This window comes from Galeopterus variegatus, unplaced genomic scaffold (assembly GCF_000696425.1).
Source record: "Galeopterus variegatus unplaced genomic scaffold, G_variegatus-3.0.2 Scaffold1039, whole genome shotgun sequence".
Taxonomy (NCBI): Eukaryota; Metazoa; Chordata; class Mammalia; order Dermoptera; family Cynocephalidae; genus Galeopterus; species Galeopterus variegatus.
In genome coordinates, this window is record NW_007727150.1 from 430,048 (window position 1) to 440,374 (window position 10,327).

The following is a 10,327-nucleotide window of genomic DNA, read 5'->3' on the forward strand; positions in this document are numbered from 1 at the left end:
GGGGGGGGTTAGTGCCCCTGCCTCGCCTGCCTCTTCTCCTGGGTTTGCAGCAGGTGATAACTGCAGGCATCTGTGTGCCGGGCACTAGTCTAACTGCCCTTCACGTGTTAACTCACTTATCACAGCAACGTTAAGAGGTGGGTGACAGGATCGACCCCATTTTACACATGAAAACACTGAGGTATGCAGAGTTTAGGTCCCTTGCCCAACATCACACAGTTACTTGGGAGCAAATCTGAGATTTGATCACAGACAGGTTGAAGCCTGGGTGCACTTAATCAAATTTAAGGCTATGACCACCACCTGACAACCAGTGATTTGCCACTGGTCTCATAAAATAAATTCCAGCTGCTGAAAGGGAAGAGAAATAAACCAAGAATAAACCAAGAATACCCTCATTGAGACATGATCTTGTTCTCTTCATGAAACTTGTCCCCATCCCATAACCCCACCATTCCTGGTCAACAGCCTAACCTCCTACTATATTCACCAAGAAAACGGTGCCACCCACTGTCAAGTTCAGCTTTGCCCTGCCCACCTCTCCACAGGCTGGATCATCTTGCTGACCTCCTCCTGGCTTTTGACCAGAATCCTGGAGCCTAGTTAGTCCTGGGATCCTACTTCCATTACCTGCACAGTCTGCAGTTGTGTAGACTTCTTACCTCCCATGCAGGCCACTGCCACCTGGCCTCTGTGCCCCCCCTCCCCAGTCAGCCCCCCAAATTGAAACTCTTCTCACTAAGTTGCCAAAGATCCCCCAACTACCCATTCCAGGAACCATTACTCAATCTTGACCTCCCCTGACTTCTTTGCAGCCTTTGACACTGTGACTGTCCTATTCTGGTGCCTCTTCCAGAGTCTTCTTGGACTCTCTTCTCTCCTGGCCTTCCTTAATATTTGAGCATCAATTACGTGCCAGGAATTGTGCTGGGGATTTACAGATGAATAAGGCCACACCCTGGCCTGGCACACTCTGTCTAGAGGAAAGTCATAGTAAAGGACAGAGGTACAACAAGCAGCCCATCGCAATGTCTGCAGTTCCCTGGATGCACAAAGAACTTTTACACTTCTGTCCCCTTTGCCCAGGTCTGGAACATTGGTCCTACTGCCCTCGATCCAGGCCCTCTCTCTCCCTGGGCAGAACCAGTCCCTCCCACCTGTGCGGCACAGGGCTTCACAAACACACATTGCTCAGAGTCCTGCTGGCTGGGAGCGCCCTGTGACAGGAGCCCAGCCCATTGGCTTCTGGTCCCAGCTCCTCATGGGGGTGTGGCACCTCAGTGTAGGTGTCCCGAACGCATGCAGGAGTGATGGGAAGGCAGGAGGGTGTGGTGGTTGACCACCACTGGGCTAATATCCTAATGAGACTGTGGATGAGTTATCCAATCTCTCTGTGCCTTCTGCATCTGTCAAATGGGTATAATAATAGCACGTGTTTTGTAGGGCCACTTGGAGGAATAAATGAATCAATGTAAAAGACTTGGCACTTGGCCCATGAAAAGCACTTTATATGTTTTGACTGGTGTTATGATTAATGGTGGTTTCCCTTTCAGAGGTTTGAGACCCTAGACAAAGGAAGAGATGTCACACAGAAACAACGCCAGTCACATGTCTCCAAGCACCTGCCATGTGCCAGGCCTGGGGTTCTCTGGGGAGGGTAGAGGCAGGGGTTGGCACATACTCACCACCTCACTCAAATGGGACAGTTCACCTTGACTTCCCCTTCTGGTCTGTGAAATGGGACAATCACAGAGCCCCAGGCAGCAGCGGAGCTGGGAGACTCACGTGAACCAGTGCCAGGAGGCCCCTAGCACAGAGCCTGGACTCTGGTGACTGTCATTCCTATGCCACCGGCCACTCAGCAGGCCAAGGGAAGCCAAGTCCCTGAAAGTCAGCCCATCCTGCTCACTCAAAGCCACCTCCTCCATCTCCTAAGAGGGGCTAGAACACATCAGCCAGCCTGTCACCATGCATTAGTTCAGGGCCTGCTGTGTGCCAGACAGCACACCAGTGCTGTGGGCTCAGGCAGTGTACAGCCCCGGAGGACAGCCAAACTATGAGAAGAGGACAACCTGCAGAAATGTCCCGTCCTGTGGCAGTGGCCTTGGAGCATAAGGAGGGGGCTGAGGGAGGGCTGGGGGTCTGGAGAGGTCCTAAACTCACCTTTATCGTTTGCGAGGAGACTTCGAAGACCAAAGATTTGGGCCACAAGGATGCCAACAGTGATCAAGAGCTGGGGTACTACTCCGAGCGCCCCCCTCAGATTTTTAGGGGCCAGCTCCCCTAAGTACATGGGGACAACGTTGGAAGACACACCTGGGAGGAGGGTTGGAATAAAAACACGGTCAGTAAAAATCAGTCTGGCAGGGACAAGCTGTGTCTTCACATATATTTACTCTTACTTAGCAATCACATTATTTGGACCAGAGCTTTTGCAGAACTGCAAAAGAGAATGCACACACCTCTTTCAATTCTTAGATAAAAACACGGTCAGTAAAAATCAGTCTGGCAGGGACAAGCTGTGTCTTCACATATATTTATTCTTACTTAGCAATCACATTATTTGGACCAGAGCTTTTGCAGAACTGCAAAAGAGAATGCACACACCTCTTTCAATTCTTAGTCCTTCAATCTGTAAGGAAAGGACTGGCCGGTTAGCTCGGTTGGTTGGAGCATGGTGTGTTAACACCAGCGTCGAGGGTTCAGATCCCTGTACCGTCCAGCTGCCACTCAAAAATCAATCAATAAATAAGCTTTAAGGAAAGAGAAAATGGATCACATGCATAGGAGCCCTTCTTCATCAACCCCAGTGTCACCTGGGGACACAGGCAGCCAGACCTCAGGTCTTCCTTCCTAACTGGCCTGGGTCTCAGAGAGGAAAAGCCCAAATGCAGTCTAGACACTCTCTATTCTCTTGCTCCTTGGGGAGAATCTGTTAATAAAAGGCCAAGCACGTCTGCCCACCAGCTTTGCCTTCTAGGAATAGCATATCACATAACAAGCAGACACAGGGATACCTTCATACACTCTGAAGCAGAAGCTATATTTATCCACAAACATTAAAAATTTCAATATTAAAAAACAAAAGTTACGGGCCGGCCCGGTGGTGCACTGGATAAGTGCGCCGCTTGGGAAGCGCGGCGGCGCTCCCGCCCGAGGGTTCGGATCCCATATACAGACCAGTTCCCGCTCACTGGCTGAGCGAGGCGCGGGAGCAACACTGAGGGTTGCAATCCCGTTGCCGGTCCCCGGTCCGGTACGGGGGCAACACTGAGGGTTGCGATCCGTTGCTGGACACGGAAAAAGACAAAAAAAAAAAAGTTACAAAGATACCGGCCAGCTGCCAAAAAAATAAAACTAAAAAATAAAAATTTCAATATATGTTGTGGAATATCTGCATTTCTGGGATTTATGCAATGCCTGGAGTACTTCTGAATCCCTAATATTTAAACTTGAAATTTTCCCATCCTACTGGAATCTGACCCCCTTAAGAATAGGTGGCATTTAATTTTAGACTCTGAAGTATTTTTATAGATAATATCCCATTTAATACTCCTAAAAGCAGCACCTGGAGAGGCTGGGGATCTCAGAGGAAGCTCAGAGGGGTTGTTACAGTCCGAGTGTGGTATATGTGGTCTCGGATCAAGCTGAGGCTCAGAAAGGTGTGGGGGTCTGAGAGGGAGGCTCCCGCCACACGAGATGGTGGCGAGATCACAGTTTGTGGTGAGTGCAGGTTAGAGCCACTGATGATGGAAGGGTGTCTGGCAGCACTGAACAGGAAGGTACTGAGACCAAGTTGTCCTGCTTTGCAAATCTGACCACCGACATCTCTGCTTAGCATTTCAAAAGAGGCATCACAGTTCATCACAACGAATTCTTTCCCATTTTCAGAACAAAGAGGGGCAGTCTTTAAAGCAGCCATTAACATGTGTGTTGCAGGGGACAGCACCCCACAGACCCAGTGCTAAGGGCCGTGGGGGGCGGGGAGAGGTCTTCTGGAAGCTGAGGGCAGGCTCAGAGCTCCCTCCTTAACCACGGGCCCTGGTGGCCGCTTCTGAACACCAAGTGCTTCCTAACTGCTCGAGGACACAAACCAGGAGCCAAATCTCAGGAGGTTTGTGAGGAGATGAGGCTACCTTTATGGTGAAGGAAAGCAATCTCTATTTTGTCTTAAAATGACTCGGCTGGGCTCTCCCAGGCAGCCTCTTCTGATGCCACCAGAGTTGGAGCAAAGTGGCTTTTAGAGTTTCAGTTCTTGGGACCCTCGGTAGTACAGTGGTGAGTGAATAAATAAATTCCTCGGAGCCAGTGAAAACCTTCAGTCTTCTTGCCAACAAGTTGACTAATAACAAATCAGTGTCCCCCATGTCAGAGTAGTGGTTTACTTCATTTGTAGAGTGACTGCGTGGCCCTGTTAATATGGGTTGTTTTAAAATGAGTGTCCAAGAAGGGTGTGGCTTGACTATGCCCTTTATTGACTTCCAGGAGGGAAAGTGAAACACTGACTGTAAACGGGTCATGTTCCCAACAGCTCAGCGTTCTCAAAGTATGATGTGAGGTCCTGGGAGTTCCTGGGACCTGTTCAGGGGGTCCGTGAGATCAAAACTATTTTCACAATAATCCTGAGATGGTTTCTGCCCTTTTCATTTCCATGGGCTTTGCAAACCAGCTCCACGGTTTACTAGGTGAGAGACCCCAGGCAAATCATTGCTCTCCTCAGCAGGTGGGCATTTAAGGAATGAGGGGGAAAGTACTCATGAATGCCACTTGCAAACTTTAAATTGCTCTATAAAAATTGAAAGGTGGCTGTCGTTAACACCTTTCTGGTAGAGGGATTCATGCATTAGATTGTTTCTGAAGCTTTCTTGACTATGACCCATAGTAAAGAACACAGAAATATATTTTACATTACAACCTGGTTCTCCTGCATTTATACGGATAAGTAACCGAAACAAAGTTTCAAGAGACGGTACTTATCCTTACTACATATGACACAGTCTATTCCATTTTTAAAAAGAAAATGCTGCTCGCTAAACAGATGTCACCATCCACTAGCTAGTTCTGACCTGCAATTTAGAAAATATTAAAATAAAGGATTGGATTGAGAGGACACTTCTGAACTTAAGATTCTGTATTTCAGTCTTTCAAATAACAGCTTTTTTTGAAGGAAATATCACAGAAAGCTCTGCCTGCCGTCTGCACGTGAGAATAGTGTAGGGGCCCAGCATCTACTTCACGGCAGAGGTATAGGAACAGCTTGAATCCATCTGCTTCAGACACCCCAGGCGGGTTCAGATACCTGGGAGCCTGTCTTACTGCCTGCCGTCTGCACGTGAGAATAGTGTAGGGGCCCAGCATCTACTTCACGGCAGAGGTACAGGAACAGCTTGAATCCATCTGCTTCAGACACCCCAGGCGGGTTCAGATACCTGGGAGCCTGTCTTACCTCCTCTTCGGTAATCCTAAATAACAGAACGGCAGCAAAGCATAGCATTGTTTACCTGCACATATTCCCACCAAAAGTCTGGAAACAATTATGAGCTCAAATGATCCGGCAACTTTGCTGCATCCCATCAAGATCGCAGGCACGATGGAAAATATGTTGTTGAACAGCAAGGCCCCTTTTCTGCAGAGGATAAAATATCAGTTAGTTTATCTTAAGGATTCATTCATTCATTCAACAAGTGTTTCCCGAGTGTCCACTCGGTGCAGGCTCTACCAGTTACGGCGTGGACTTCGCTGTTGTGTGTGTGCTTGTTAAGCTCTCTGGACCTGAGACTAGCACAGGTCAAGTGCATAGCCTGGTGTGAGAATACTCTCTGTGTGGGAGCAAACGTAAATGGCCACAGCGCAGAGGGTACAGGTGGTGAGAATGGAGGGAAAGGGCCCCATATTAAAACATAGTAAACAGTTTTTGAAATCATAAGCTAATTTACAATTTTAGTGTAATCTTGACACCCAAGCTGGATAAGGACATCAGAAGAGAAAAGTACAGCCCAATCTCACGTGTCAACATAGATGCAAAAATCCTAAATTAAATAATAGGAGATTGAACTCAACAGCATATACAAAAATCTTTCAATGTTTTTCACGAAACATTTTGAGAAGATATTTGCCCAAAGTAACAGAGGTACAGCGTGTGATAACCTGCACATGCTCAGAAGTGAAATTTCCCAGGTTGGAATCCTGACCGTCTCCCAGCTGTGTAATCTTGGGTAAATTACAACATCTCTCTGTGCCTCATTTTCCCCATCCTTAAAATGGGTATGTTAATAGTAATTCTAAAAGTAGTTAGGATAATGCCTAGCTCATAGGAACCCATCAATAAATAAATGTGAGTGGCAACTGTCGTTTAAAGAACACCAGTAAAGGCTGGCTGGCCGGCTAGCCCAGTTGGTTAGAGTGTGGTGTTGATAACAACAAGGTCTAAGGTCCAGGGTTTGGTCCCTGTTGCTGGCCAGCTGCCAAAAAAATAAAATAAAATAAGATAATAATAAATAAAGAACACCGGCAAGTACTTAGGAAAACTGCAAACAACCAAATAGCGTTTATCACATTCTCAAGTAGACGGTTGATCAGAAACTTTCAGCTCCATCTGTGGACCCAAACGGCAAGTCCTTCTCTCAAGGGGGAGCGTCCTGCAGATCTGATTCTGACTTGAGGAATGTTCTTCCCACGGGGACCCACAGAGAAAACTGTGAGTTCAACACTCACCTCCCAGGAAGACCTTAGGATCTTAGATCCCAAACTAGAAGCTGTATATTTCTATTCTTAGACCCTTTTCCAGAAATATTGGAGAAGGAACCAAGGTCTGGGGTCTGGTCTTGACTCCCGATCTCACTAGATCTGTGACCTAACCCAGCCTCTGTGGGCTCTTCCTCTATGAAGGGATTAGACGAGAGGACTTCTAAAATTGTTAATGACCAGGTTGCTCTCTGATGTCCAGGGAATTTACATGAGAGAGTGTCATGTCTTAAGGAAACTTACCGGAATAAAATATGGAATTTCTAATATTTCCGGACATGGGGGCAAAATATAGCCCTGACCCTGGTGTTCACGACACTTGTGTCACGGTGAGAGAGATGTCCTAGGACCATACTCTCTCACACTGCAGTGTCCAACATTAACCTCAGTCGGTCAGAGATTTACAGGAAGTCAGTTTGGACTAGACTTTGCATATTACCTGATCCCAAGGTAAAAGGAGAGAGCAGGAGAGAAGATCTTGGTGACAGTTTATGAAGAGAGTTCAAGAACACTAGGTCATGAGCTATGTTGTGACTGACATCTTGGCCTTGCCATTTTAGTGTCTGACACTTCTAAAGGCAGAGAAGTCAAAGAGAGAACTTGGTTTTGATTTTGGTAAGGAAAATACCCTCAAGGCAGAAGAGCAGCGGGAGCTGGCGTGAGTCCTGGGTCTTTGTAAGCACACACTGCTCTTTCTGTGACCACCCGAGAGCCTGCAGGTCCCCAGCCACCCCTTACTCTAACCCCTGAGACACTGCCTAGATCCCCAAACACTTTGTTAATGTCTGGTCTTCCTTCAATGGCCACATTAGAAAATAAAAATGACCACAATTTTAAAATAAAAATTACTCTAGTGTCATGATAAGAATTTCAGTGTTAGATCCATGTTTAAAACTCTAATGGGGGCCGGCCCAGTGGCGCAAAAATTACTCTAGTGTCATGATAAGAATTTCAGTGTTAGATCCATGTTTAAAACTCTAATGGGAAAAAACACACAAAAAAAACCAAGAAAAATTGAGAAGAAAACAAAAAGGAAAAAACAAAACAAACAAACAAAAAGCAAAAAACAAAACAAACAAACCAAAAAAACTCTAATGGGTGTCTATAAGTTTCAGGGAATTAAACATTCACCTTCTCTTACCTGCCTAATTTATTCACCAAGGGGCCAACACGGGGGCAACACTGAGGGTTGCGATCCGTTGCTGGACACGGAAAAAAAAGACAAAAGACACACACACACACACAAAAAAAACTGTAATGGGAAAAAACACAAAAAAAAACCCAAGAAAAATTGAGAAGAAAACAAAAAGGAAAAAACAAAACAAACAAACAAAAAGCAAAAAAACAAAACAAACAAACATTCAGGGAATTAAACATTCACCTTCTCTTACCTGCCTAATTTATTCACCAAGGGGCCAACCAGGAGGGATCCAACAAAACCTCCAAAGGGAAACAGGGACACAGTGACGGACCACAGCAACGTCAGGGGGATGTCGTCCATGAATTCACCGGTTCTGTCATAGTTGGTCTCATTGTAAAATTGTTTCATTAACTGGGGAACGAAGCAAAACAGAAGGCCATAATAATTTGATCTGGTTTTTCAGGAAGAACGGCATAAGCTCTTAGGCCACCCAGTGGTATAACCTGAGCAGCAGATGTCAACGTTACTGAGTGTGGGGAGGGAGTCAGGACAAAGTCTGACGAACAGCGAGTTAGCTGGGGCAGCCAGGGGAGAGGAGGGGGGCCTGGGACAGGCAAACCGCCCAGGTCATTTCTCACCCGGAAAGAAAGGACTCCAATCTTCTGATCAGTTAGATGGTCCCTGCCCCCTCCAGGCTCCTCAATAAATTGCAAGGCCACAGAAGACCTGAGCCCTCTCCCAGAGCCCAGCCCACCATGTGTCCAGTGGGACCTGGCTCCTGGGTGCCCTCTGTGAGAAGCTGAGGTCTGAAGAACTGCTTCACGCCAGTGGCCCTGTGTCTGCAAATTCCCTTGGTCTACGCTGAGTGTCCTGAGGGTGTTTCCTCTCCCCTCGTGTGAGGACCCACTGTGTGCACACCCACCCAAGGCCAGCCACACTCAGGTACAGGCTGCTCCAAGCCTGTTTATCCAGGAGCGACCTACCTCTGCTGGGGAGTTGACAGCAGCCACGTTGTACCCATACTGGAAGGATGACCCAAAGGCAGCTATCAGGGTGGCCAGGGCGAGCACAANTGTGCACACCCACCCAAGGCCAGCCACACTCAGGTACAGGCTGCTCCAAGCCTGTTTATCCAGGAGCGACCTACCTCTGCTGGGGAGTTGACAGCAGCCACGTTGTACCCATACTGGAAGGATGACCCAAAGGCAGCTATCAGGGTGGCCAGGGCGAGCACAAGCGTCAGCCTCTGCGAGAGAGATCATGGCTTAGGTCAGGAGGCAGCCCTAGCGTTCAAGGGATCTCCTGCTTTACTTCAAAGCCTTACAGAAAGACGTAACAGAATCTGAAGATCTGTTGTCTCTCAACCACTCCATATATTGAAACTTACCCTTTACCCATCTTGGGTTACAACTGGCTTTCTCAACCGCAGCACTTTTGACTTTAGGGACCCAATAATTTTCTATTATGGGGGGCTGTCCTGTGCATTGTAGGATGTTTATAGCATTCCTAGCCTCTACCCACTAGATGCCCGTAGCATCCCTCTCCCCAATTGTGACAACTCAAAGGTCTCCAGCCATTACTAAATATCCCCCGTGGGTGGGTGGGGGACTGCCCCCTGCTGAGAGCTATTGGGTCAGAAACAAACTGAAACCAGCACTCCAACACTCCATCTAATGTTGAATCACTTCCGTGGCTTCTCTGCCACAGAGCTGCATGTGCCGACTATAGCAAATGTGCCCAAGCACTGTCTCACACGTAAACTCCCCCAAACTCAAGGAGAAAAAATGGAGGCAGGGAGGGGCAGGTGACAGAAGTGGGGAGGGGCAGGGTGAGGGTGCCCAGGAGGGAAGGCAGGTTCCAGGGTATCCACACGCACCCCACCCAAGATGTAGGACATGGCAGACCCAGGTCACCTCCCATCTGATATGCCCTGGGTATTCATTCATTCATTCATTCACTCATTCATTCAATATATTGAGCACCCATTGTGGGCCAGGCATTGATGTGAGTGCTGGGGATATAGTGGTGAACAAAACAGACAAAAATCTCTGCCCTATAGCTGTTCAGTAGAATAGCTTGATTTAGTAAGAAAAGATTAAGAGAGAAAGGGAGGAAGAAAGGAAGGAAAGAGAAAGAGAGAGAAAGGTTCTCCTCTCCTAATTCTCTTCAGTAAGACGATTAACTATACACGCAACAGGCTTCATTCATACAGCCAAGTGCAACTCTTGACCACTTTCTCAGTTTTGATGACAGTCCGAAGGTTTAAAGTCCCTCGGGTCCGGGATGGTGGTTCTGGGTAGTAGCACAGTCAACATGCACAGCTACACTGGAGAGCTGGCTGGTCCCGAGGGGTTCATGCCCCAGGATGGGGGGCTTCTGCCAGGCACCGTGGACAGCCAGCTTCCTGACTGCTTTTATGGGATCCCAGCAAAAATGACCAGA

General features: G+C 47.6%; 1 protein-coding gene across 1 annotated transcript in view; it reads right to left on the reverse strand.

Annotated features, from left to right (window-relative positions):
- SLC2A5 (solute carrier family 2 (facilitated glucose/fructose transporter), member 5) overlaps positions 1-10,327 on the reverse strand; it is a 23,447-nt gene that overhangs the window by 5,204 nt on the left and 7,916 nt on the right. The window contains exons 2-5 of the mRNA XM_008574403.1: positions 9,033-9,131; positions 8,136-8,296; positions 5,502-5,626; positions 2,164-2,316 (exon numbers count right to left, since the gene is read on the reverse strand). Coding sequence (XP_008572625.1) covers positions 2,164-2,316; positions 5,502-5,626; positions 8,136-8,296; positions 9,033-9,131 — 538 coding nt within the window. The remainder of the gene's footprint in view (positions 1-2,163; positions 2,317-5,501; positions 5,627-8,135; positions 8,297-9,032; positions 9,132-10,327) is intronic.